Below are 22,320 nucleotides of genomic sequence, written 5' to 3' on the forward strand. Positions count from 1 at the left end.
AAGAAGGAAATGGTAGGGTTTAAAGCCATGGGGCATATTAACCCTATGGGTCCCTACACTTTGAAAGGGACTTTTTGCCTACCCTGGTAACATACTGCCCGAGGCAATGTTTTCAACTAATCTAATAGAAGGAACGCCCCTGATAAAATTATCCCAGTGTGTGCCATTCATACTGTGCTGGTAACTGTACATTTACACTTCTCACCAATCCAGGTAGAAATTACACAGTGCAGAATACAGTGAGACTGACGGCGTCGGCCTTCATATTCCTTCTGGCTTCTTGTCTTCTGTTCCATCACTTGAAGAGCCCCCAGCAGGTGGAACCCAACTGTTAAACCTGAGGAGACCAGGTCCTATTTACTTTCCAACTCTACTCAGTAAATTGCTTTGATATTAATATGTTTTGATGTATAAAATGATACCAATATTTAATATGAAAACTAAAATAAAAATGACATAAATTTACCTTGTTTTGTGCGCACTTGGTCACAGGAACTGCAGATTAACCTGGAAGAAGAAGATTGGGAAAAATCCTTCAGACTAATAGCAAAATGCTCTATAAGCAATAGATTTCAAGAGAACTCATATAAGACCCTATCCTATTGGTATAGAACACCAACACAATTATATAAGATGCATTTAATGCCTGATCAGCGATGTTGGAGATGTCATAGTGATAGAGGGACATTGTCACATATCTGGTTTACAAGCCCCAGCTCAAAACTCTTTTGGGAACAGGTAGAAAAAATAAGTAAAGAGATCCTTGGATGCCAAATAGAATTCACTCCACGACTTGTTTTATTATTCCATACAGATAAATCTGAGAAAATATTTAAAAGAAGCCTTCTCATACAATTAATATTCCTAGGAAATGGAGGGATACTAACCCCCCCCCCCCCCCACGATAGAGGAGTGGATAGCAAGTGTGAATGACATCTGCCTAATGGAAGAAATTATGTCTTCTTTGCCATTAACATCACAAAAATGTATAGCAACATGGCAGCCATGGGTCTCTTACTGAAACTCGCACAACAGACTCTAATAACATACCCCTGCTACCCTAGATATAGGGGCAGAATTTGAGTTTAGAGCTTAATATATAAAAACTCACCCACGTTCTGTTCATTCCTATGGGGTTTGTAGAAGCATATTTATCAAATGGTGAGTTTTAACTTTCACCCACTGATAAATATGCTTATAAACATCCCATAGGAATGAATAGAACGTGGGTGAGTTTTTGTGCATTAAGCTCTACACATTTTGATAAATCTGCCCCTTAATGTCAGGAGATAAGTTTAAATAAAGAAAGCATTTCATGGTCCGAAATTACTTACCTGGTTAAAAATGCACACTCTTCTCCTTGTGCATTAGTCCTAAACTACAATTCTTAATAGTTAAGTCAACAACCTGAAGGAAAGTAATAAATAGTAATAATAGTAATAAATAAATAGTAATAATTAGTAATAATTAGTAATAGTAATAAATAAATAGTAATAATACTAATAGTAATAAATAAATAGTAATAAATAGTAATAATACTAATAGTAATAAATAAATAGTAATAAATAGTAAAAGTAATAAATAAATAGTAAAAATAGTAATAAATAAATAGTAATAAAAGTAATAGTAATAAATAGTAATAATAGTAATAAATAAATAGTAATAATAGTAATAAATAAATAGTAATAAATAGTAATAATAGTAAAAGTAATAAATAAATAGTAATAATAGTAATAAAGAAATAGTAATAATAATAATAGTAATAAAGAAATAGTAATAAATAGTAATAATAGTAATAAAGAAATAGTAATAATAATAATAGTAATAAAGAAATAGTAATAAATAGTAATAATAGTAATAAATAAATAGTAATAATAGTAAAAGTAATAAATAAATAGTAATAAATAGTAATAATAGTAATAAATAAATAGTAATAATAATAGTAATAAATGAATAGTAATTATAGTAAAAGTAATAAATAAATAGTAATAATAGTAATAAATAGTAATAATAATAATAGTAATAAAGAAATAGTAATAAATAGTAATAATAGTAATAAATAAATAGTAATAAATAGTAATAATAGTAAAAGTAATAAATAAATAGTAATAAATAAATAGTAATAATAATAGTAATAAAGAAATAGTAATAAATAGTAATAATAGTAATAAATAAATAGTAATAATAATAATAATAATAGTAATAAAGAAATAGTAATAAATAGTAATAAATAAATAGTAATAAATAGTAATAATAGTAAAAGTAATAAATAAATAGTAATAAATAGTAATAATAGTAATAAATAAATAGTAATAAATAGTAATAATAGTAATAAATAAATAGTAATAAATAGTAAAAAAATACAAAAAAGTCACGCAAGTGTCGGAAAAGTCGTGGAAAATACGATCGGACCAATTGAACGAACCCTCGGAGCATTTGTGGATAAGTAAATGAGCCCCATGTGAGTATCTGTCAAACCTGAACTTAATAATATAAAGAGAACCTTACTCTCACCAGTGATTCCATATTGAAAATGCATGTATAAACATTAAAAAGTTACAATGCTACAAATCCATATAGGCACATTTGGGGGCAGATTTATCAAAATGTGAGATTAGAACCCACCTCATACAAATTCACCCACTTTCTTTTCATTCCTATGGGATTTTACAAAGTGTCTTTATCATTGGGTGAAAGTTAGAACTCACCATTTGATTAAGACACTTCTAAAAATCCCATAGGAATGAATAGAAGTGATGTTTTTTTGCATTAAGCTATTTTGATAAATCTGCAAAGAGTACATACGTGGGACTGATAATGTGGCACCAACAGATACAACTCCCCCCACATTAGTAGGAAACCAATGCAGTATGAAATGCCAGTTCTCTGTTATAGCCCCCACTGAGGGATCACTGTACCCCAAAACTCAGCTTTCCAGCCAGAGCTTTTCCCTGTCTTGTTCTCTCCTAACCCTCCTGTTTTGTCCAAGGTCCTTCCTTCTTCAGGAGAAAACTGGGTCGGATAACTAGATCCTTTAGAACAAGGTTGTACCAACATGTCGGCAATATTAGGGCACGGCTCCAAGAACCATTACAGTAAAACCCACTTTCTATTCATTACTATGGGATTTTTAGAAGCATATGTATCTAATGGTGAACTCCAACTCTCACCCACTGATATATACAATTCTACAACTCCTATAGGAATGAATGAAAAGTGGGAGAGTTTTTCTGACACTTGGAAATGTGAAATCGGCATCTACAGCGCAAGTGCCTCCTTCTAATAAGCACTGAGGGATACGCTATAGGGGGGTCTCTATAGGGAATAAAATACACAGAAAGAATAATAAACTTTTGCCCAGTCCTGCGCTTAAGGGCAAATGCCCATACCTGGTGCCCTCTTACCTTCCAGTTTGTGCCTGTATGTTACCCAACCACTTAGATTGTAAGCTCTACAGGGCAGGGACCTCCTTCCTACTGTGTCTCATACCACATGGCACTTATATATATATATACAGGGTCAGACTGGGCCGCCAGGACACTGGGAAAAATCCTGGTGGGCCCTGGTCCTAGTGGGCCCCAGCGGCCCAGTCCGACATTTGCCGGCGCTCCCCCTTCTGACTGTTCCTCCCCTGATGCGTTCAATTTATATGCGCTCGGGGAGGACATCAGGTGGGGGCCCTGCGGGGGGGTTAGGGGGGCCCTGCTGGGGGGGTTAGGGGGGGCCCTGCGGGGGGTTAGGGGGGCCCTGCGGGGGGTTAGGGGGGCCCTGCGGGGGGGTTAGGGGGGCCCTGCGGAGGGGTTAGGGGGGGCCCTGCGGGGGGGTTAGGGGGGGCCCTGCGGGGGGGTAGGGGACATGGCTGGCTGGGGCCCTGCACCCCCCAGTCCGACCCTGTGTATATATATATATATATATATTTATTGTATTTATTTATTATATCACTTGTCCTCCCTGTGTGTAATTGTGTATATTGTAAGATTGTACAGCGCTGCGTACCCTTGTGGCACTTTATGAATAAAGTTATACATACATACATACATACATACTTTATTTGGAAATAGGAAAATGCAATAGCATCTTATACATTTAATCCTTCCTGCAATGAGACCCCCCCTGGAATTAATAGCTGTTCCCACGTCGCAGGCACATGAACAAGACATGAACGTGGGGAAAGAGACAAACGATGAGAAAAAAAGCATCAAAAGGGGAAATTGTGCTCACCACTAAAATGACACTAAAGTGACAACATGTCACACGTCAGCTGAGCTAAACCATTGCACTCACTGATATATGAAGAAATTTAAAGGGATAGTGACACATTACAGGATTTAAAAGGAACGTGCCACTTTGCCTCCATAAACCCTATTGCTGTTATTCTCCGGCACGGCTACAAGTTGAACGGCTTCATGAGTGATGGCGCTTGGGGGCTGGCCAGCATTTTATTAACAGCACTCCAGCCTATCAGAACAGTGCCTTGCCCCCACAGTACAATCTGAGTGATGGGCGGGGGAGGGGCAGGAGGGCACATACATTACAAAAGAATAGCAGCACTGGGGTTTATGTAGGCAGAGGGATGGTATGGAGGTAGAAACAATACGAATTCAACTCCTATCCGACAAATCAACTCTAAGAGCAGCTTTTGCTCAGGTATCTTCAATGGCGCCCAATCAAAATCTTTTGTCCTGCCTGATCGATGCAGACAACCGATATCCTTCTTAAGTTAGGGCTTTAGTTCTCTTTTAAATTACATGAAGGGAGTGCTCTGTATATGTTTATGTATAGTATTAAGTACTTACAGGTCATCCACTACAGGGGGCTCATTTCCAATGCACTGTATATACTCGAGTATAAGCCTAGTTTTTCAGCACCCAAAAAGTGCTGAAAAAGTCACCCTCGGCTTATACTCGAGTCGGGTGCCATGAGTCCCTCTAGACTAGCACCCTCTCTCCTTTGTGTGCAAATTAGGCCCCCCGCAAACAAGACCCTCCAGTGCCCTGGCCTAGGCTCCCACTAGCAATACTTATTCCCCCTTACATCCCTCCGGGACTGGGTCTGCTGCCAGTTTGCCAATGTGCAATGAGCATGGGGTACTACTCATATTGTTTTTGTTGACCCTCTTCTCCGCTTACAGAGCTAGTTTACTGTTTTTCTTTGAAATAAATATTGAAAAACATATACCCCACTGATGCCTCATTTAATGTAATTTTATTGGTATTTATTTTGATTATTAAAACCTAGCTGCTGCATTTCCCACCCTAGGCTTATACTCGAGTCAATAAGTTTTCTTAGGTAAAATTAGGTACCTCGGCTTATATTCGGATCGGCTTATACTCTAGTATATACGGTACATTATTATATATATTTTGCTGTGCTGCTCCTCAACTGTATGTATATAGAACATAAGCAGAACTGATGATGCATTTATATTTGTTTGCAGCCGGGTTCTTACACTAATGTGAAACCACAGGAGAAAGATCAGATAAAGAGACAGCAGATTGTGAAACAGGAAGGGAAATGAGTGGTGAGTTTGGGGGGAACTTATAGGCACTTACTGTACAGTCCCCATGTCAGTGCCCCAGTCTCAGCCAACATGTTAGTCCTGCTGTTTGGGATCCTGCTCAGTAAGTACCCGGCTCTCTCTCTCTCTGTTTTACTTAATGATAAATATTTGGCAGCATTATATCCACAAAGCATATTAAACACAGTCTGACAACTTTCATTTTCTTTAACCAAACTATAAGAAAAATTATATTTAGGATTATGATTTTATGTGATGAACATCGGGGGGGGGGATGCTACATACAGTTATGGGATCTATTATCTGCAAACATTGGGAGCTTGGATTTCCCAGATATGGGATCTTTGCATAATGTAGATGTGCCTTCACCCTGCATTGAAACACTTACTTTAACATTCGAAAAAGCGTTTCTGGTTTTTCTAGCACTTTTACTCTGTGTTTTTGCTTCGTAAACAAAGGGTATTACCTGAAACTTAGAAAACAGCTAGTGGGCACCCAATGGTAAGAAGTGCTAAGACCCCCCCGGCTGTCTGATCCCAGCAGGGACATAATGGCAATAAACTATTATATACTGAAATATACAAAGTTTTGCAATAACTAAAACTGTATTCCTGGTTCTGATGTTCTAAACAATGTAACAGAATTCAGTCCCCCTCCCCTAAAGACGGATCTCAGGCAGCTGGGACAGACAAATGCTTCTGCCAGGAGAAATTACATTTATAATTAACTAAGACCACTGAAGATTTCTATTTTCCAAATTAGGGGTTAGTGTTCCCTTTAGGGTAGAGCAGGCATGGGGTTTTTATCTTTTGTTGGGAGTATGAATGGGAAGAACAGCGGTGCCACCTACTAGCAGGCACTTGGGTCCTGGTTTGTATCCCCCCAGGGCAGAGTTGGAATGTGTATGGTATAAGCAGCTACAGAGAGAGTCCCCCAACACTGACAGGCTACAGAGAGAGCACCCCGACACTGACAGGCTACAGAGAGAGCACCCCGACACTGACAGGCTACAGAGAGAGCACCCCGACACTGACAGGCTACAGAGAGAGCACCCCGACACTGACAGGCTACAGAGAGAGCACCCCGACACTGACAGGCTACAGAGAGAGCACCCCGACACTGACAGGCTACAGAGAGAGCACCCCGACACTGACAGGCTACAGAGAGAGCACCCCGACACTGACAGGCTACAGAGAGAGCACCCCGACACTGACAGGCTACAGAGAGAGCCCCCCGACACTGACAGGCTACAGAGAGAGCCCCCCGACACTGACAGGCTACAGAGAGAGCACCCCGACACTGACAGGCTACCGAGAGAGCACCCCAACACTGACAGGCTACAGAGAGAGCACCCCAACACTGACAGGCTACAGAGAGAGCCCCCCAACACTGACAGGCTACAGAGAGAGCACCCCGACACTGACAGGCTACAGAGAGAGCACCCCAACACTGACAGGCTACAGAGAGAGCACCCCAACACTGACAGGCTACAGAGAGAGCACCCCGACACTGACAGGCTACAGAGAGAGCACCCCGACACTGACAGGCTACAGAGAGAGCACCCCAACACTGACAGGCTACAGAGAGAGCACCCCAACACTGACAGGCTACAGAGAGAGCACCCCAACACTGACAGGCTACAGAGAGAGCACCCCAACACTGACAGGCTACAGAGAGAGCACCCCAACCCTGACAGTCTAACCTTATAGTTTAACCCTTCCATCCCCTTTACCAGTTTAGTTGCAGTCTGTGCACTCTCTCCAGCTCATTAATATCCCTCTTAAGGACTGGGGCTGGGGACTGTGCTTGTACAACAGCCAATGGTAATTAAAACAGGTACAAAATTAATTGCAAACCATTTTAGGGGGGGGGCACATGGTTCACCTTCCAATACAAGACAGTTAAGAGACACTGCTGTAATGGAACACATTAGTAGCACCGTTTCATCGTAACTGAGTTATCTTCTCATCTGTTTTGGGGGTTTTACTTCTCATGAAGTTCAAGTCTCTGTGGAAGATGAACACAAACCACAACAAAAATTACATAATATATTTCTATTTCTGGTTGTGTTACATCACACTGTGCTTCCTCCCAGGGAGAAGGAGCTAGACTAAAGGGTAAGTAATCAGCTTTCAGTGTGGGATCTTGTGTGACCATGGGCAAGCCACCTAACTTCTGGTGCACTCATCATGGCTGCCTTGGTGGCTGTAACGTGCCTTCAGCCCTCGGAGATAAACACTATATAAACAATTCCCCTTACCGAAACACATTACAGTTCTAGGCTTGCAGAGTCTTTGCAATGTGGAGCTTTATTCTTTGCATCATGGAACCCAAATGTTCTGCTTTGGGTCATTTTGCTTTGTACCTTCCTGCATTATTCCTACATTATTGGCTGTGCATGTGTGGTATCCCCGACCCCTTACACTCAGTGCAGGTTGGTTACACTATCCCAGATAGAGAAAATGTGTATGGAACCTAACTAGGTCTCTTAATGGGGTACAGTTATCTCTAGAATCTTCCTATCTTCCCTACCCCACCATCTTCCCAAGAGAGAAGCCAAAGTCCAGATCACACATTTAGCCAGTTTATACAATAAGCCAGTGTTTTCCAACTTGGATTTGCTTCAGAAGGTGACCATACACAGGCCCAACCTCAAACAATCTGACTGGCCAAATGGGTGGATACCTTATATCATATGAGAGCAATGGCCACCTTTGCTTTGTTCCATTCATTCAGTCCAACTGCCCAAACAATCAGAAGAGCAAAAGCCAAAGAGGAGGAGCAGAGATGTTTCAACTTCTACACAATTTTCATTTTTCCGCTCTTCTAGCAAAACACCACCGACTCATTTTACACAATATATCATTTCCCTAAATCTCTTCTGAAGAAAAATATTTTGTTCCTCAAAAATGACCTCCTTTTCAAGTTCTAATAATAATATAATATCAATATATATATAGTATCTTATTTCCCATCAGATGAACATTTGAATATGATATAATTGAATGTCCATGTAGTGCAGGGATCCCCAACCTTTCTTACTCGTGAGCCACAGTCAAATGTAAAAAGACTTGGGGAGCAACACAAGCACCATAAAAGTTCATGGAGGAGCCAAATAAGGGCTGTGATTGGCTATTAGGGGCCTTCTATGCACCCTATCAGCTTACAGGGGCTTTATTTGGTAGGAAATCTTGTTTTTATTCAAAACTTGCCCCCAAGTCAGGAATTCAAAAATAACTCCCTGGTTTGGGGGCACTGAGAGCAATATCCAAGGGGTTGGGGAGCAACATGTTGCCCTGAGCCACTGGTTGGGGATCCCTGCTGTAGAGATACCAGAGGACTAGGATTGATCCCATGAAAGTGAAGGACTGAGTGCTTACCCCAATCATTATTAGTAACAGTATCTATAGTGACTCTGTCGCATATGTAACAATAATAAACTCTCCCTTTTACTAAGTGATATTTCCAGCTTGGGCGCCGGCCTTTAAAGGAACAGTTCAGTGTAAACCTGAAACTGGATAAGATGGACAGACTGTGGAACATAAAAAGTGTTTTCAATAAGTAATCTATAAAGGCTGGAGTGAGCAGATGTCTAACATAATAGCCAGAACACTACTTCCTGCTTTCAGCTCTCTAACCTCTTAGTCAGTGACTTTAGGGGGGCAGATGGGACATAAGTGTCAGTTAGTTTGTGAGCACGCAGGTCAGATTCAAAAGCAAACTAACTGACAGTTATGTCCCATAGGCCGCCCTCAAGTCACTGACTAACTAAGAGGTTAGAGAGCTGAAAGTAGTGTTCTGGCTATTAGTATTAGGATTGGGATTGGGCCAAATCTTTCAGGCAGCATTCATGGTTCAACCCAATCTCAAAATGGTGGATTGGGCGCATCCCTAGTATCAATGTGACAGCGCTGATTCTGAGGGCTTTTCAGCTTGTTTTTCCCTAATAATTTCTCTGTTTTACTTTTCAGCAACGGTCACGGGAGATTCAGGCGACTCCCCAAATCACAATGGAAAGGGAGATGGGATCAGACACACAGGTAAGTTTTTAATGCTAAATATTGAAAAAAATATTCTGATTGTCATTAAATAATGAGAGTTAAAAAGCTTTCAGTGAATAAATGATATAAAAGCAGCAGTGTTATTGTGGGCGACTAAAACAACTTATTTCTATAAATATCCTATTATTTCCCATTGCATTAGAGAAATGGATCCCTATAGGAACATTATTTTATACTAAATTATATTTTTATCCACATAAGTGTTTAATGTTGTTTATTGTCAAGTTTGTTGTAAAATAATGTTCCTTTCTGGGTTTTTTTTCTCCTCTTACAGAGCATTTGCCTAACCCGGAGCTGAGAGTGAGCCCAGACCTGATTACTGAGGGCTCCCACATATCCCTCACCTGTCATTCTCACTCACTGCCCAAGGATACACTGGAGTTTGCTTTATACAGGGATGGATTTAAGTTGTACAACTTCAGCAAAGACAATACATGGCACATTGACTCATTTAAGAAAGAATATTCAGGAGATTACACATGTGCAGTAAACTCTACAACCAGTCCTAAAGAGATAAAGAAGAGCGAGGCTGTGAATATACAGATAAAGGGTAAGTATCCTCACTCTGTCCAATATGCAAGATCATTCTCTCTCAGGATTATACCCCATGTGACTCAGGGTACTTACCTACTGGGGCACAGGACACAACTGGGAACCCTCTTTTTTAGCAGTGGGACTGGGATAACTGGTACCGACATGATCAGTGTCTCACCCAATGGATTCCAAGAGGGTAACTACACAGGGTCCCCTTAGAAATAAAATACAAGCACCCAGGAACAAAGCACAACACTTGGGGGCAAATTTAATCAAATTCAAACTTGTGTTTTTCCATGGTTGGAGTAAACCGTGAAAAAAAAAGTGACACACAGGTCATGGAATTCCAAAAATATAACTCAGGAAAATATATACCGGTATGTATATTTTACAAAAGGGGTTACATTATTCCCTATATTTGTGATTATTTACTCTACAGCCCAGGAAAGATAACTTTATTACAAGCCCTTCTCTTTGTACATGTTGGCTTAGAGTGAATAGAATTTCTATATCAAATGAATATATATTTATTTATCTATGTAATGATGCCAGGGCCTAGCTTTTACTTAACTAGAAGCCAGGATATAAGATCCCTTCCCACATACAGTTTCACACAGATCTGGCGTACATTTATAAAAATGCCAGATGCAAAATAGTGCCCCCTTAGCGCTGATTCAATAAGCACTTACAGCTCAAGGTACGTAAACTTCAGTCACACTTTACTGCTGCGCAGCAAGTTGGAGTGATATCCCCCCTCACCCCCAGCAGCCGATCAGCAGAACAATGGGAAGGGAGCAAGATAGCAGCTCCCAGTAGGTATCAGAATAGCACTCAATAGTAAGAAATCCAAGTCCGGCTTGGGACTCCTCCAGTTACATGGGAGTAGGAGAAACAATAGGTTAGCTGAAAGCAGTTCTAATGTGTAGCGCTGGCTGAAAGCTCAGACTCAGGCACAATGCACTGATATGGCACCTACACACCAATATTACAGCTACAAATACATTGAGTGATTGTGTCAGTGCTCCCTAATCGGAATGATAAGTACAATAAAGACATGTGCCTATGTTCCTCCCCCAGCAAAAAAATCCAGTAGCACACTGAAGATGCAAATCGTGAAAAAAATGTGTTTTATTTGCCCAAGTACATATAAACAAGCAAAGAGCAACGTTTCGGGCCCCTCCGGACCCTCCCCCAGTCACTACAAATATAGTGGTACCTGCTGGAATACAGAGCACCCATATGTAGTGCTAATAGTGGGGCAGGGTACAATTAGCAAAAAAAAACTTGCCAGCTTGCACCCTGCCCCACTCCATGATGACACATAACTGAAGGAGACAACTATCAGTAGAACAGAGGAATGGCTGTTCCCCTGGTTCTGTTTAATAAAATAATCGCAGTTACTGAAATCAGATCTTCCTTCCATGTAGTTTGGCTCATATTATCCAAAATAGAAAACATTTTACACGTATTATAGGAAGGAGGTCATTCTCATGATTCTGTTGGTTTTTAGGAACGTGCAAAATATGTCCTTTGACATTTAAAGAAAAGGGTACATGAGATGTGTATGTACAGGGTTCTATGTTACTATTACTTGCTTTCTTTATAACACATTGTATAGGGCTTTACAAGCTCACTCATTCCTTTACTTCACTGATTGCCTTACTTTGAACTTCAGCTCTACTGCATCTACACTTCTTTTTACATTGGTGCCAGAACTTTCCTCCTGTTCTTGTTCCAGTCTCTATTTATTAACTGTCTCATTCTGGTTTCCCTTCTAGAGCCGATCCCCAAGCCAGAAATAAGAGTGAGCCCCAAAGTGATCACTGATGGTTCTCGTTGGTCCATATCCTGCCATTATACTCCAACCCCACCAGGAGAGAGTCCAGGCCTGCAGTTTGCATTATACAGAGATGGAACAGTCATTGAGGGATTCAGTTCTGCCAGTGAGTGGCACGTATCCCCGGCCCGGGCTGAGCAGTCAGGAAATTATACATGTGCAGTACGGAGAAGAAATTATGGAGAAGAACAGAGAAGCGCTGGTGTCTATATTTTCATACTCAGTAAGGATCCCCATACTGCCTTATAGCAGAACCTAATCCTAAAATGTGTATTTGCATTTGCACAAGTTACACAATATATTGGCAACTAATAGAAATTGATAATAGAAAGTGGCCCCAAGCTCTTTCAGATAAACTCACTTTCCTTCTTAGCTTATAACTGCATTTGGTGTCTGTAAAACCCACCCAGTCCATATAACCCACTTTGCTTTGGGTAATACAGCACTAATGCTCAGTGATGTTCTGCTACATTATTATTCTCTAACTCTCCCTCTCTTCTACTTTTCAGCAGCCGCCAAGGGGGACACAGGTGAGTCACATGGTTCTTTCTAGGAATATATGAAATAAAGTTGTGAATGTCTTTAAATAATGGCATTTAGTAAATTAAGTATTAAATTAGGTATTCATGCATAGTGTTCTATTATATGAATGAACTAAGCATGTATGGGCTATTACTTACTACATGAATTGACTACAGTGTATTTTATACATAAGGGTAGAAACACGTGCATCACAAATGTCAGTCCCAGACAACAGCTTGGAAAAGTGGAGTGAAGAATTGACTCGGCCGCAGATACAATACAACTGACTCGGCCGCAGATACAGTACAACTGACTCGGCCGCAGATACAATACAACTGACTCGGCCGCAGATACAGTACAACTGACTCGGCCGCAGATACAATACAACTGACTCGGCCGCAGATACAATACAACTGACTCGGCCGCAGATACAATACAACTGACTCGGCCGCAGATACAATACAACTGACTCGGCCGCAGATACAATACAACTGACTCGGCCGCAGATACAATACAACTGACTCGGCCGCAGATACAGTACAACTGACTCGGCCGCAGATACAGTACAACTGACTCGGCCGCAGATACAGTACAACTGACTCGGCCGCAGATACAATACAACTGACTCGGCCGCAGATACAGTACAACTGACTCGGCCGCAGATACAGTACAACTGACTCGGCCGCAGATACAGTACAACTGACTCGGCCGCAGATACAGTACAACTGACTCGGCCGCAGATACAGTAAAACTGACTCGGCCGCAGATACAGTACAACTGACTCGGCCGCAGATACAATACAACTGACTCGGCCGCAGATACAATACAACTGACTCGGCCGCAGATACAATACAACTGACTCGGCCGCAGATACAGTACAACTGACTCGGCCGCAGATACAGTACAACTGACTCGGCCGCAGATACAGTACAACTGACTCGGCCGCAGATACAGTACAACTGACTCGGCCGCAGATACAATACAACTGACTCGGCCGCAGATACAATACAACTGACTCGGCCGCAGATACAATACAACTGACTCGGCCGCAGATACAGTACAACTGACTCGGCCGCAGATACAATACAACTGACTCGGCCGCAGATACAGTACAACTGACTCGGCCGCAGATACAATACAACTGACTCGGCCGCAGATACAATACAACTGACTCGGCCGCAGATACAATACAACTGACTCGGCCGCAGATACAGTACAACTGACTCGGCCGCAGATACAGTACAACTGACTCGGCCGCAGATACAGTACAACTGACTCGGCCGCAGATACAGTACAACTGACTCGGCCGCAGATACAATACAACTGACTCGGCCGCAGATACAGTACAACTGACTCGGCCGCAGATACAGTACAACTGACTCGGCCGCAGATACGGTTCTATGTTACTATTACTTTCTTTCTTTTTAACACATTGTATAGGGCTTTACAAGCTCACTCATTCCTTTACTTCACTGATTGCCTTACTTTAAACTTCAGCTCTACTGCATCTATGCTTCCTTTAACATTGGTGCCAGAACATTCCTCCTGTTCTTGTTCCTGTCTCTATTTATTAACTGTCTCATTCTGGTTCCCTTCTAGTACCGATCCCCAGGCCAGAAACAACAGCGAGCCCCAAAGTGATCACTGAAGGTTCTGATATGTCTGATATGTTCACTGAAGGTTCTGATATGTTCATAACCCCACCAGGTGAGAGTCCATGGCTGCAGTTTGCATTATACAGAGATGGAACAATTATTGAGGGATTCAGTTCTGCCAGTGAGTGGCACATTTCCCCGGCCCGGGCTGAGCAGTCAGGATATTATACATGTGCAGTTAGACCCCAATATGGAGAAGAACAGAGAAGCGCTGCTGTCTATATTCCCATATATTGGAAAGACCAACATACAGCCTTATAGCAGAACATGACCCTAAAAACCTGTATTTGCATTTCCAAAAGTTACACAATATACAGGAAAATGATAGAAGTTGCAAAGGATCTGCCTAACAGTTCCTGCCAGAATGTTTTATTTCTGTTTGGATCAATGGCCTATCCTGTGGGGCTAATGCTGAGACTGGCCATGTATTATTGATGTAAGGAGTGGGGGAATAGGGAAAGCTTATCCCCTGGGTGGGGGATTGGGTCCCTGTATCCCTGGCAAGTAATAGAAAGTGGCCCCAAGCTCTTTCAGGTAAACTCACTTTCCTTCTTAGCTTATAACTGCATTTGGTGTCTGTAAAACCCACCCAGTCCATGGAACCCACTTTGCTTTGGGTAATACAGGTATAGGACCCGTTATCCAGAATGCTCGGGACCAAGGGTATTCCGGATAAGGGGTCTTTCCATAATTTGGATCTCCATACCTTAAGTCTACTAAAAAATGTATAAAACAGTAATTAAGCCCAATAGGATTGTTCTGCCCCCAATACGGGGTAATTATATCTTAGTTGGGATCAAGTACAGGTACTGTTTTATTATTACAGAGAAAAGGGAATCATTTAACCATTAAATAAACCCAATAGGGTTGTTCTGCCCCCAATAAGGGGTAATTATATCTTAGTTGGGATCAAGTACAGGTACTGTTTTATTATTACAGAGAAAAGGGAATCATTTAACCATTAAATAAACCCAATAGGGCTGTTCTGCCCCCAATAAGGGGTAATTATATCTTAGTTGGGATCAAGTACAGGTACTGTTTTATTATTACAGAGAAAAAGGAAATCAGTTTTAAAATTCTGAATTATTTGATTATAATGGAGTTTATGGGAAACGGCCTTTCCGTAATTCGGAGCTTTCTGGATAATGGGTTTCCGGATAAGGGATCCCATACCTGTACAGCACTAATGCTCATTGTGTTACAATGATGTTCTGCTACATTATTATTCTCTAACTCTTCCTGTCCCAAGGGGGACACAGGTGCAGGTGAGTCACATGGTTCTTTTTATGAATGTATGAAATAAAGTTGTGAATGTGTTAAAATAATGGCAGTTAGTAAATTAAGTAGTAAATTAAGTATTCATGCCCAAAGGATCTGAACAACAGGAAGTGAGGAGGAGCTGCACAGATGTGTTTCCTCTTCACTTCCTATCAGCCAATGGAAATGATACTTTAGGGATAGGCCTCAATCCACCGGGGCTGCAGGATTATTGGTTGGAAGGGCCACACAACTGGAAATGCATGTCAGGCAGTACTGTAATAGTCGACTGAATTAAGCATGTATGGGCTATTACTTACATGAATTGACTACAGTGTATTTTATACATAAGGGTAGAAACACGTGCATCATAAGTGTCAGTCCCAGACAACAGCTTGGAAAAGTGGAGTGAAGAATTGACTCGGCCGCAGATACAATACAACTGACTCGGCCGCAGATACAATACAACTGACTCGGCCGCAGATACAGTACAGCTGACTCGGCCGCAGATACAATACAACTGACTCGGCCGCAGATACAGTACAACTGACTCGGCCGCAGATACAGTACAACTGACTCGGCCGCAGATACAGTACAACTGGCTCGGCCGCAGATACAGTACAACTGACTCGGCCGCAGATACAGTACAACTGACTCGGCCGCAGATACAGTACAACTGACTCGGCCGCAGATACAGTACAACTGACTCGGCCGCAGATACAGTACAACTGACTCGGCCGCAGATACAGTACAACTGACTCGGCCGCAGATACAGTACAACTGACTCGGCCGCAGATACAGTACAACTGACTCGGCCGCAGATACAGTACAACTGACTCGGCCGCAGATACAGTACAACTGACTCGGCCGCAGATACAGTACAACTGACTCGGCCGCAGATACAGTACAACTGACTCGGCCGCAGATACAGTACAACTGACTCGGCCGCAGATACAGTACAACTGACTCGGCCGCAGATACAGTACAACTGACTCGGCCGCAGATACAGTACAACGCAGATACAGTACAACTGACTCGGCCGCAGATACAGTACACTGACTCGGCCGCAGATACAGTACAACTGACTCGGCCGCAGATACAGTACAACTGACTCGGCCGCAGATACAGTACAACTGACTCGGCCGCAGATACAGTACAACTGACTCGGCCGCAGATACAGTACAACTGACTCGGCCGCAGATACGGTTCTATGTTACTATTACTTTCTTTCTTTTTAACACATTGTATAGGGCTTTACAAGCTCACTCATTCCTTTACTTCACTGATTGCCTTACTTTAAACTTCAGCTCTACTGCATCTATGCTTCCTTTAACATTGGTGCCAGAACATTCCTCCTGTTCTTGTTCCTGTCTCTATTTATTAACTGTCTCATTCTGGTTCCCTTCTAGTACCGATCCCCAGGCCAGAAACAACAGCGAGCCCCAAAGTGATCACTGAAGGTTCTGATATGTCTGATATGTTCACTGAAGGTTCTGATATGTTCATAACCCCACCAGGTGAGAGTCCATGGCTGCAGTTTGCATTATACAGAGATGGAACAATTATTGAGGGATTCAGTTCTGCCAGTGAGTGGCACATTTCCCCGGCCCGGGCTGAGCAGTCAGGATATTATACATGTGCAGTTAGACCCCAATATGGAGAAGAACAGAGAAGCGCTGCTGTCTATATTCCCATATATTGGAAAGACCCACATACTGCCTTATAGCAGAACATGACCCTAAAAACCTGTATTTGCATTTCCAAAAGTTACACAATATACAGGAAAATGATAGAAGTTGCAAAGGATCTGCCTAACAGTTCCTGCCAGAATGTTTTATTTCTGTTTGGATCAATGGCCTATCCTGTGGGGCTAATGCTGAGACTGGCCATGTATTATTGATGTAAGGAGTGGGGGAATAGGGAAAGCTTATCCCCTGGGTGGGGGATTGGGTCCCTGTATCCCTGGAAAGTAATAGAAAGTGGCCCCAAGCTCTTTCAGATAAATTCACTTTCCATCTTAGCTTATAACTGCATTTGGTGTCTGTAAAACCCACCCAGTCCATGGAACCCACTCCCCTTTGGGTAATACAGCACTAATGCTCAGTGATGTTCTGCTACATTATTATTCTCTAACTCTCCCTCTCTTCTACTTTTCAGCAGCCGCCAAGGAAGACACAGGTGAGTCCCATGGTTCTTTTTATGAATGTATGAAATAAAGTTGTGAATGTCTTTAAATAATGGCAGTTAGTAAATTAAGTAGTAAATTAAGTATTCATGCCCAAAGGATCTGAACAACAGGAAGTGAGGAGGAGCTGCACAGATGTGTTTCCTCTTCACTTCCTTTCAGCCAATGGAAATGATACTTTAGGGATGGGCCTCAATCCACCGGGGCTGCAGGATTATTGGTTGGAAGGGCCACACAACTGGAAATGCATGTCAGGCAGTACGGTAATAGTCGACTGAATTAAGCATGTATGGGCTATTACTTACATGAATTGACTACAGTGTATTTTATACATAAGGGTAGAAACACGTGCATCACAAATGTCAGTCCCAGACAACAGCTTGGAAAAGTGGAGTGAAGAATTGACTCGGCCGCAGATACAATACAACTGACTCGGCCGCAGATACAATACAACTGGCTCGGCCGCAGATACAATACAACTGACTCGGCCGCAGATACAGTTCAACTGACTCGGCCGCAGATACAGTTCAACTGACTCGGCCGCAGATACAATACAACTGGCTCGGCCGCAGATACAATACAACTGACTCGGCCGCAGATACAATACAACTGACTCGGCCGCAGATACAGTTCAACTGGCTCGGCCGCAGATACAATACAACTGACTCGGCCGCAGATACAATACAACTGACTCGGCCGCAGATACAGTTCAACTGACTCGGCCGCAGATACAATACAACTGACTCGGCCGCAGATACAATACAACTGACTTGGCCGCAGATACAATACAACTGACTCGGCCGCAGATACAATACAACTGACTCGGCCGCAGATACAATACAACTGACTCGGCCGCAGATACAATACAACTGACTTGGCCGCAGATACAATACAACTGACTCGGCCGCAGATACAATACAACTGACTCGGCCGCAGATACAGTACAACTGACTCGGCCGCAGATACAATACAACTGACTCGGCCGCAGATACAATACAACTGACTCGGCCACAGATACAGTACAACTGACTTGACCACAGATACAATACATCAGCTAAAGCCTCTGATCACTTTCCTCCAGCCATTAGCAATATGGGCCCCTGTCACAATTAAACAAGCCATTTCCAACAAGCTTAACTGGGACTAGCTAAGCTAGCAATTGTGACCTGCTAACTCCTACAGAACTGTGACCAAAAATCTTGTAATACTGGAGCCCCTTACCAGTGTCATCTTTCTCTTTCTAGCTAAGAGCAACTTACTGCTGTCAGTAGGGCTCCCCCTGCTGGCGATACTCGTCGTTATCATAATGGTTGTAGCTCTCTGTAAGCTCAGACAAAAGGCTGGACACACAATACCTCCTTCCCACCAATCAAATGCAGGTAGGTGATTATCAAAGCAACTACTTTCTACTTGTTTTTCCATCCTACATACAGTACAATCTTATTTATATGTCAACCTGTGTCTTTTCAGCTTCTACTTCAGTTTCAGCCATTCATCATCCTTTTCTCTTTTAATATTCCCCGTACCACTTACTATAGCGCAATGAGCCAAACCCGTGGCTTATCAGCAACATGTTGCTTTTTGACATGGGCTCAATTGGATTACATTATATATAAATATACATACAGCAAAGCCTGTTTCCTCAGATTGAAAGGAAACCGTGTTACTCATAAGAACCTTCTTCCATCCCCCTTAGGCTCACAGTGTAATGCAACCCCTACATAACCTTGTTCCATTGTGAAGTGATGGATTCTGGGAATCCATCACTTCACTCTGTGAGCCTAAGGGAAGGGGGGAACTGGTTGCTTCAAAAAGAAAGAGACTATCATGAAAACTATACCCCCAGAATGAATACTTAACCAACTGATAGTTTATATCATATTAAGTGGCCTATTAAAGAATTTTTCCAAACTGGAATATATATATCAGTAAATATTGCCCTTTTACATCCTTTCCCTTGAGCCGCCATTTAGTGCTGGGCTGTGTGTTCCCTCAGAGATCAGCTGACAGGAAGTGATGCAGCTCTAACTGTAACAGGAAGTAGTGTGGGAGCAAAAGGCAGAACTCTGCCCATTCATTGGCTGATGGGGCCTAGCATGTATATGTTTACTGTGAAATAGTCTAAGTGAATACGAGACTATCCCATTGTGCAAAAGGTACAACTACACTCCATCTCCAAGTCAAAATCCTTACTCTCCCAATGCAGGAATTCATTGTGCCACACATATAAGGCAAATTGTCACATCTATATGTTATTAGGCTAAACCTCTCAGAGACAGTAGATTAAACCTGGACTCAAACTAACGGCTCTCTTCTTTTCTTTCCCTAGACCTTCCCCTCACTAAGACTCCAGCTATGTAAGTAATGAGAAACGTCCTTATCTTAAATTATAGCTGTCCTGCCTAAAGGGGAAGCAAACCCACATGAGACACCCCAATCCTTCTGCAAGCTTCAGGCACAATGTAAAATCCAAGCTGCAAAACAAATGTCTTTGCCTGCTCCACCTCTCACCTGATTGGTCGGCATTTGGATCATGTATTTCTATATTACAGTTTACATAGCAAATAATTCACTCTGCCATTTAAACTTTTATTCTTGAACCAATAAATGTATTTGTAGCTGTATTATTGGTGTGTAGGCGCCATCTCAGTGCCTTGTGCCTGAGTCTGAGCTTTCAGCCAGCGCTACACATTAGAACTGCTTTCAGCTAACCTATTGTTTCTCCTACTCCCATGTAACTGGAGGAGTCCCAAGCCGGACTTGGATTTCTTACTATTGAGTGCTATTCTGATACCTACTGGGAGCTGCTATCTTGCTCCCTTCCCATTGTACTGCTGATCGGCTGCTGGGGGTGAGGGGGGGGGGATATCACTCCAACTTGCAGCGCAGCAGTAAAGTGTGCCTGAGTCTGAGCTTTCAGAAGGAGCCAGCGCTACACATTAGAACTGCTTTCAGCTAACCTATTGTTTCTCCTACTCCCATGTAACTGGAGGAGTCCCAAGTCGGACTTGGATTTCATACCATTTACAAAGATTAAGCTATATTTTTTAACCCACAGTGCAGTAAATGAAGACACGGCGTCTTCTGAGGATCCTCCTCACCCAGGTACAGATACAACTCAGTACTTGTTCCTTACCCGCCATGTTTGCTGAGAAATTACCTCTATTTTTTTCTCTAATACTTTATGTTGTATGCACCCAGAACAGATACTTTATTCCTATTAAAGAAAACCCACAATACAATTCTGATTGGTTACTAAGGCATTCATTAGATCTTCACAAAATAATATCCAATATTACATTGTATTCCTGCATTTCCATATATTGCTCATTTGTACAAATATAACATCAGTGTTTGTTTTGGATTTATGCAGGCGCGCCCTCTGCTGGACAAGATGTGTGCTACACCTACATTGATATCAATCACTTAAAGAAAAGTAAGTCCGACCCTTTTGGGAGCATATACTATATAAAGGGAATCATTTGCTCAAATTCTTAAAAGAAACTATACCCCCAGACCTATTAAAGAATCCCCCCAAACTGGAATATATATATCAGTAAATATTGCCCTTTTACATCCTTTCCCTTGAGCCAACATTTAGTGATGGGCTGTGTGTTCCCTCAGAGATCAGCTGACAGGAAATGATGCAGCTCTAACTGTAACAGGAAGTAGTGTGGGAGCAAAAGGCAGAATTCTGCCCATTCATTGGCTGATGTGGCCTAACATGTATGTGCTTATTATGTGTGAATCCTATGACACATGTTCCTGTAACACTAACCCTTCTCTATATCATTCCTGCAGCTTCCCCAGCTCCCCCAGCGACTCCAGCCGATAATGTGAGTATAATAACGACACTTACCTGCATTTTTGACTTCTACAAGAAAGGAACCCAAGACCAAAACCTGACCTTAATGCCCCCATATACGTGTCTGAATGGCACACAGGATAAGGGGTGGATAGGGGGCTGGGGGAAGCCTACTATGTGCCCTTCTCCACTTACCCCTCAGGACTACAGCATTACTGAATGCAGGAAGCACCTGTATTATTGGGGCAGCCACATAACTCACAGCCATGCCAATCAAAACAACCCCTACTGTCTCACTGGCGGGCACTAAACTCTTTATCACTTGCCCCAGGCCTTCTATTGCTGTTTATAATCTCACTCTTGTACTAAGCTCAAGGGTTATAGTGACCTTCTAACTCAACTACAATGTGTTTCTATCTCTTGTCTGCTGTAAATAGCCAATAACCAGTTCTGTGTTTATTCCCTTAGGATGTGACTTACTCTGTAGTGATGCCCAAGAACCCCAACTGATCAGCTCTCCCACCCCCGGCACGTCCCCAGCAGCTTCCCATGCCTGCATGTAGGATAAGTGATTAGTACTGTCACCCACAGAGCTACCTCTTCTGTATTCTGATGGCAGGGACACTGGGATTATATGTATTATAAGGGATAATGTACCCCCTACTGTAAATGATAAGGATATTAGGAGTCAGTGAGGGGTTCTGTGCCCATATAAAGGCACAAGGCTGCAGGCTGAGTTATACAGGGAACTCTGAGTATCACTCATGTATTATAAGGGATAATGTACCCCCTACTGTAAATGATAAGGATATTAGCAGTCACTGAGGGGGGTTCTGTGCCCATATAAAGGCACAAGGCTGCAGGCTGAGTTATACAGAGAACTCTGAGTATCACCCATGTATTATAAGGGATAATGTACCCCCTACTGTAAATGATAAGGATATTA

General features: G+C 42.2%; 1 protein-coding gene and 1 long non-coding RNA gene across 2 annotated transcripts; one reads left to right on the forward strand and one right to left on the reverse strand.

The window, feature by feature from the left end:
• On the reverse strand, window positions 1–1,421 carry LOC116406885. The gene is made up of 3 exons (XR_004219826.1): window positions 1,335–1,421; window positions 467–507; window positions 1–337 (listed from the first exon to the last, which is right to left on the reverse strand). It is a non-coding gene; the product is annotated as an uncharacterized LOC116406885 (long non-coding RNA).
• Window positions 1,422–5,581: 4,160 nt separating this feature from the next.
• Window positions 5,582–22,079, forward strand: LOC100490516. The gene is made up of 14 exons (XM_031891822.1): window positions 5,582–5,621; window positions 9,490–9,558; window positions 9,854–10,129; window positions 11,766–12,173; window positions 12,460–12,480; window positions 14,072–14,179; window positions 16,794–16,901; window positions 17,542–17,562; window positions 18,814–18,948; window positions 19,899–19,926; window positions 20,628–20,674; window positions 20,943–21,005; window positions 21,371–21,405; window positions 21,843–22,079. Exons 1-14 carry the CDS (start codon window positions 5,591–5,593, stop codon window positions 21,882–21,884), a joined length of 1,392 nt encoding a protein of 463 aa, XP_031747682.1. The 5' UTR covers window positions 5,582–5,590; the 3' UTR covers window positions 21,885–22,079.
• The last annotated feature ends 241 nt before the right edge of the window (window positions 22,080–22,320 follow it).

This window comes from Xenopus tropicalis, chromosome 8 (genome assembly GCF_000004195.4).
Source record: "Xenopus tropicalis strain Nigerian chromosome 8, UCB_Xtro_10.0, whole genome shotgun sequence".
In the NCBI taxonomy this organism is placed as follows: domain Eukaryota; kingdom Metazoa; phylum Chordata; class Amphibia; order Anura; family Pipidae; genus Xenopus; species Xenopus tropicalis.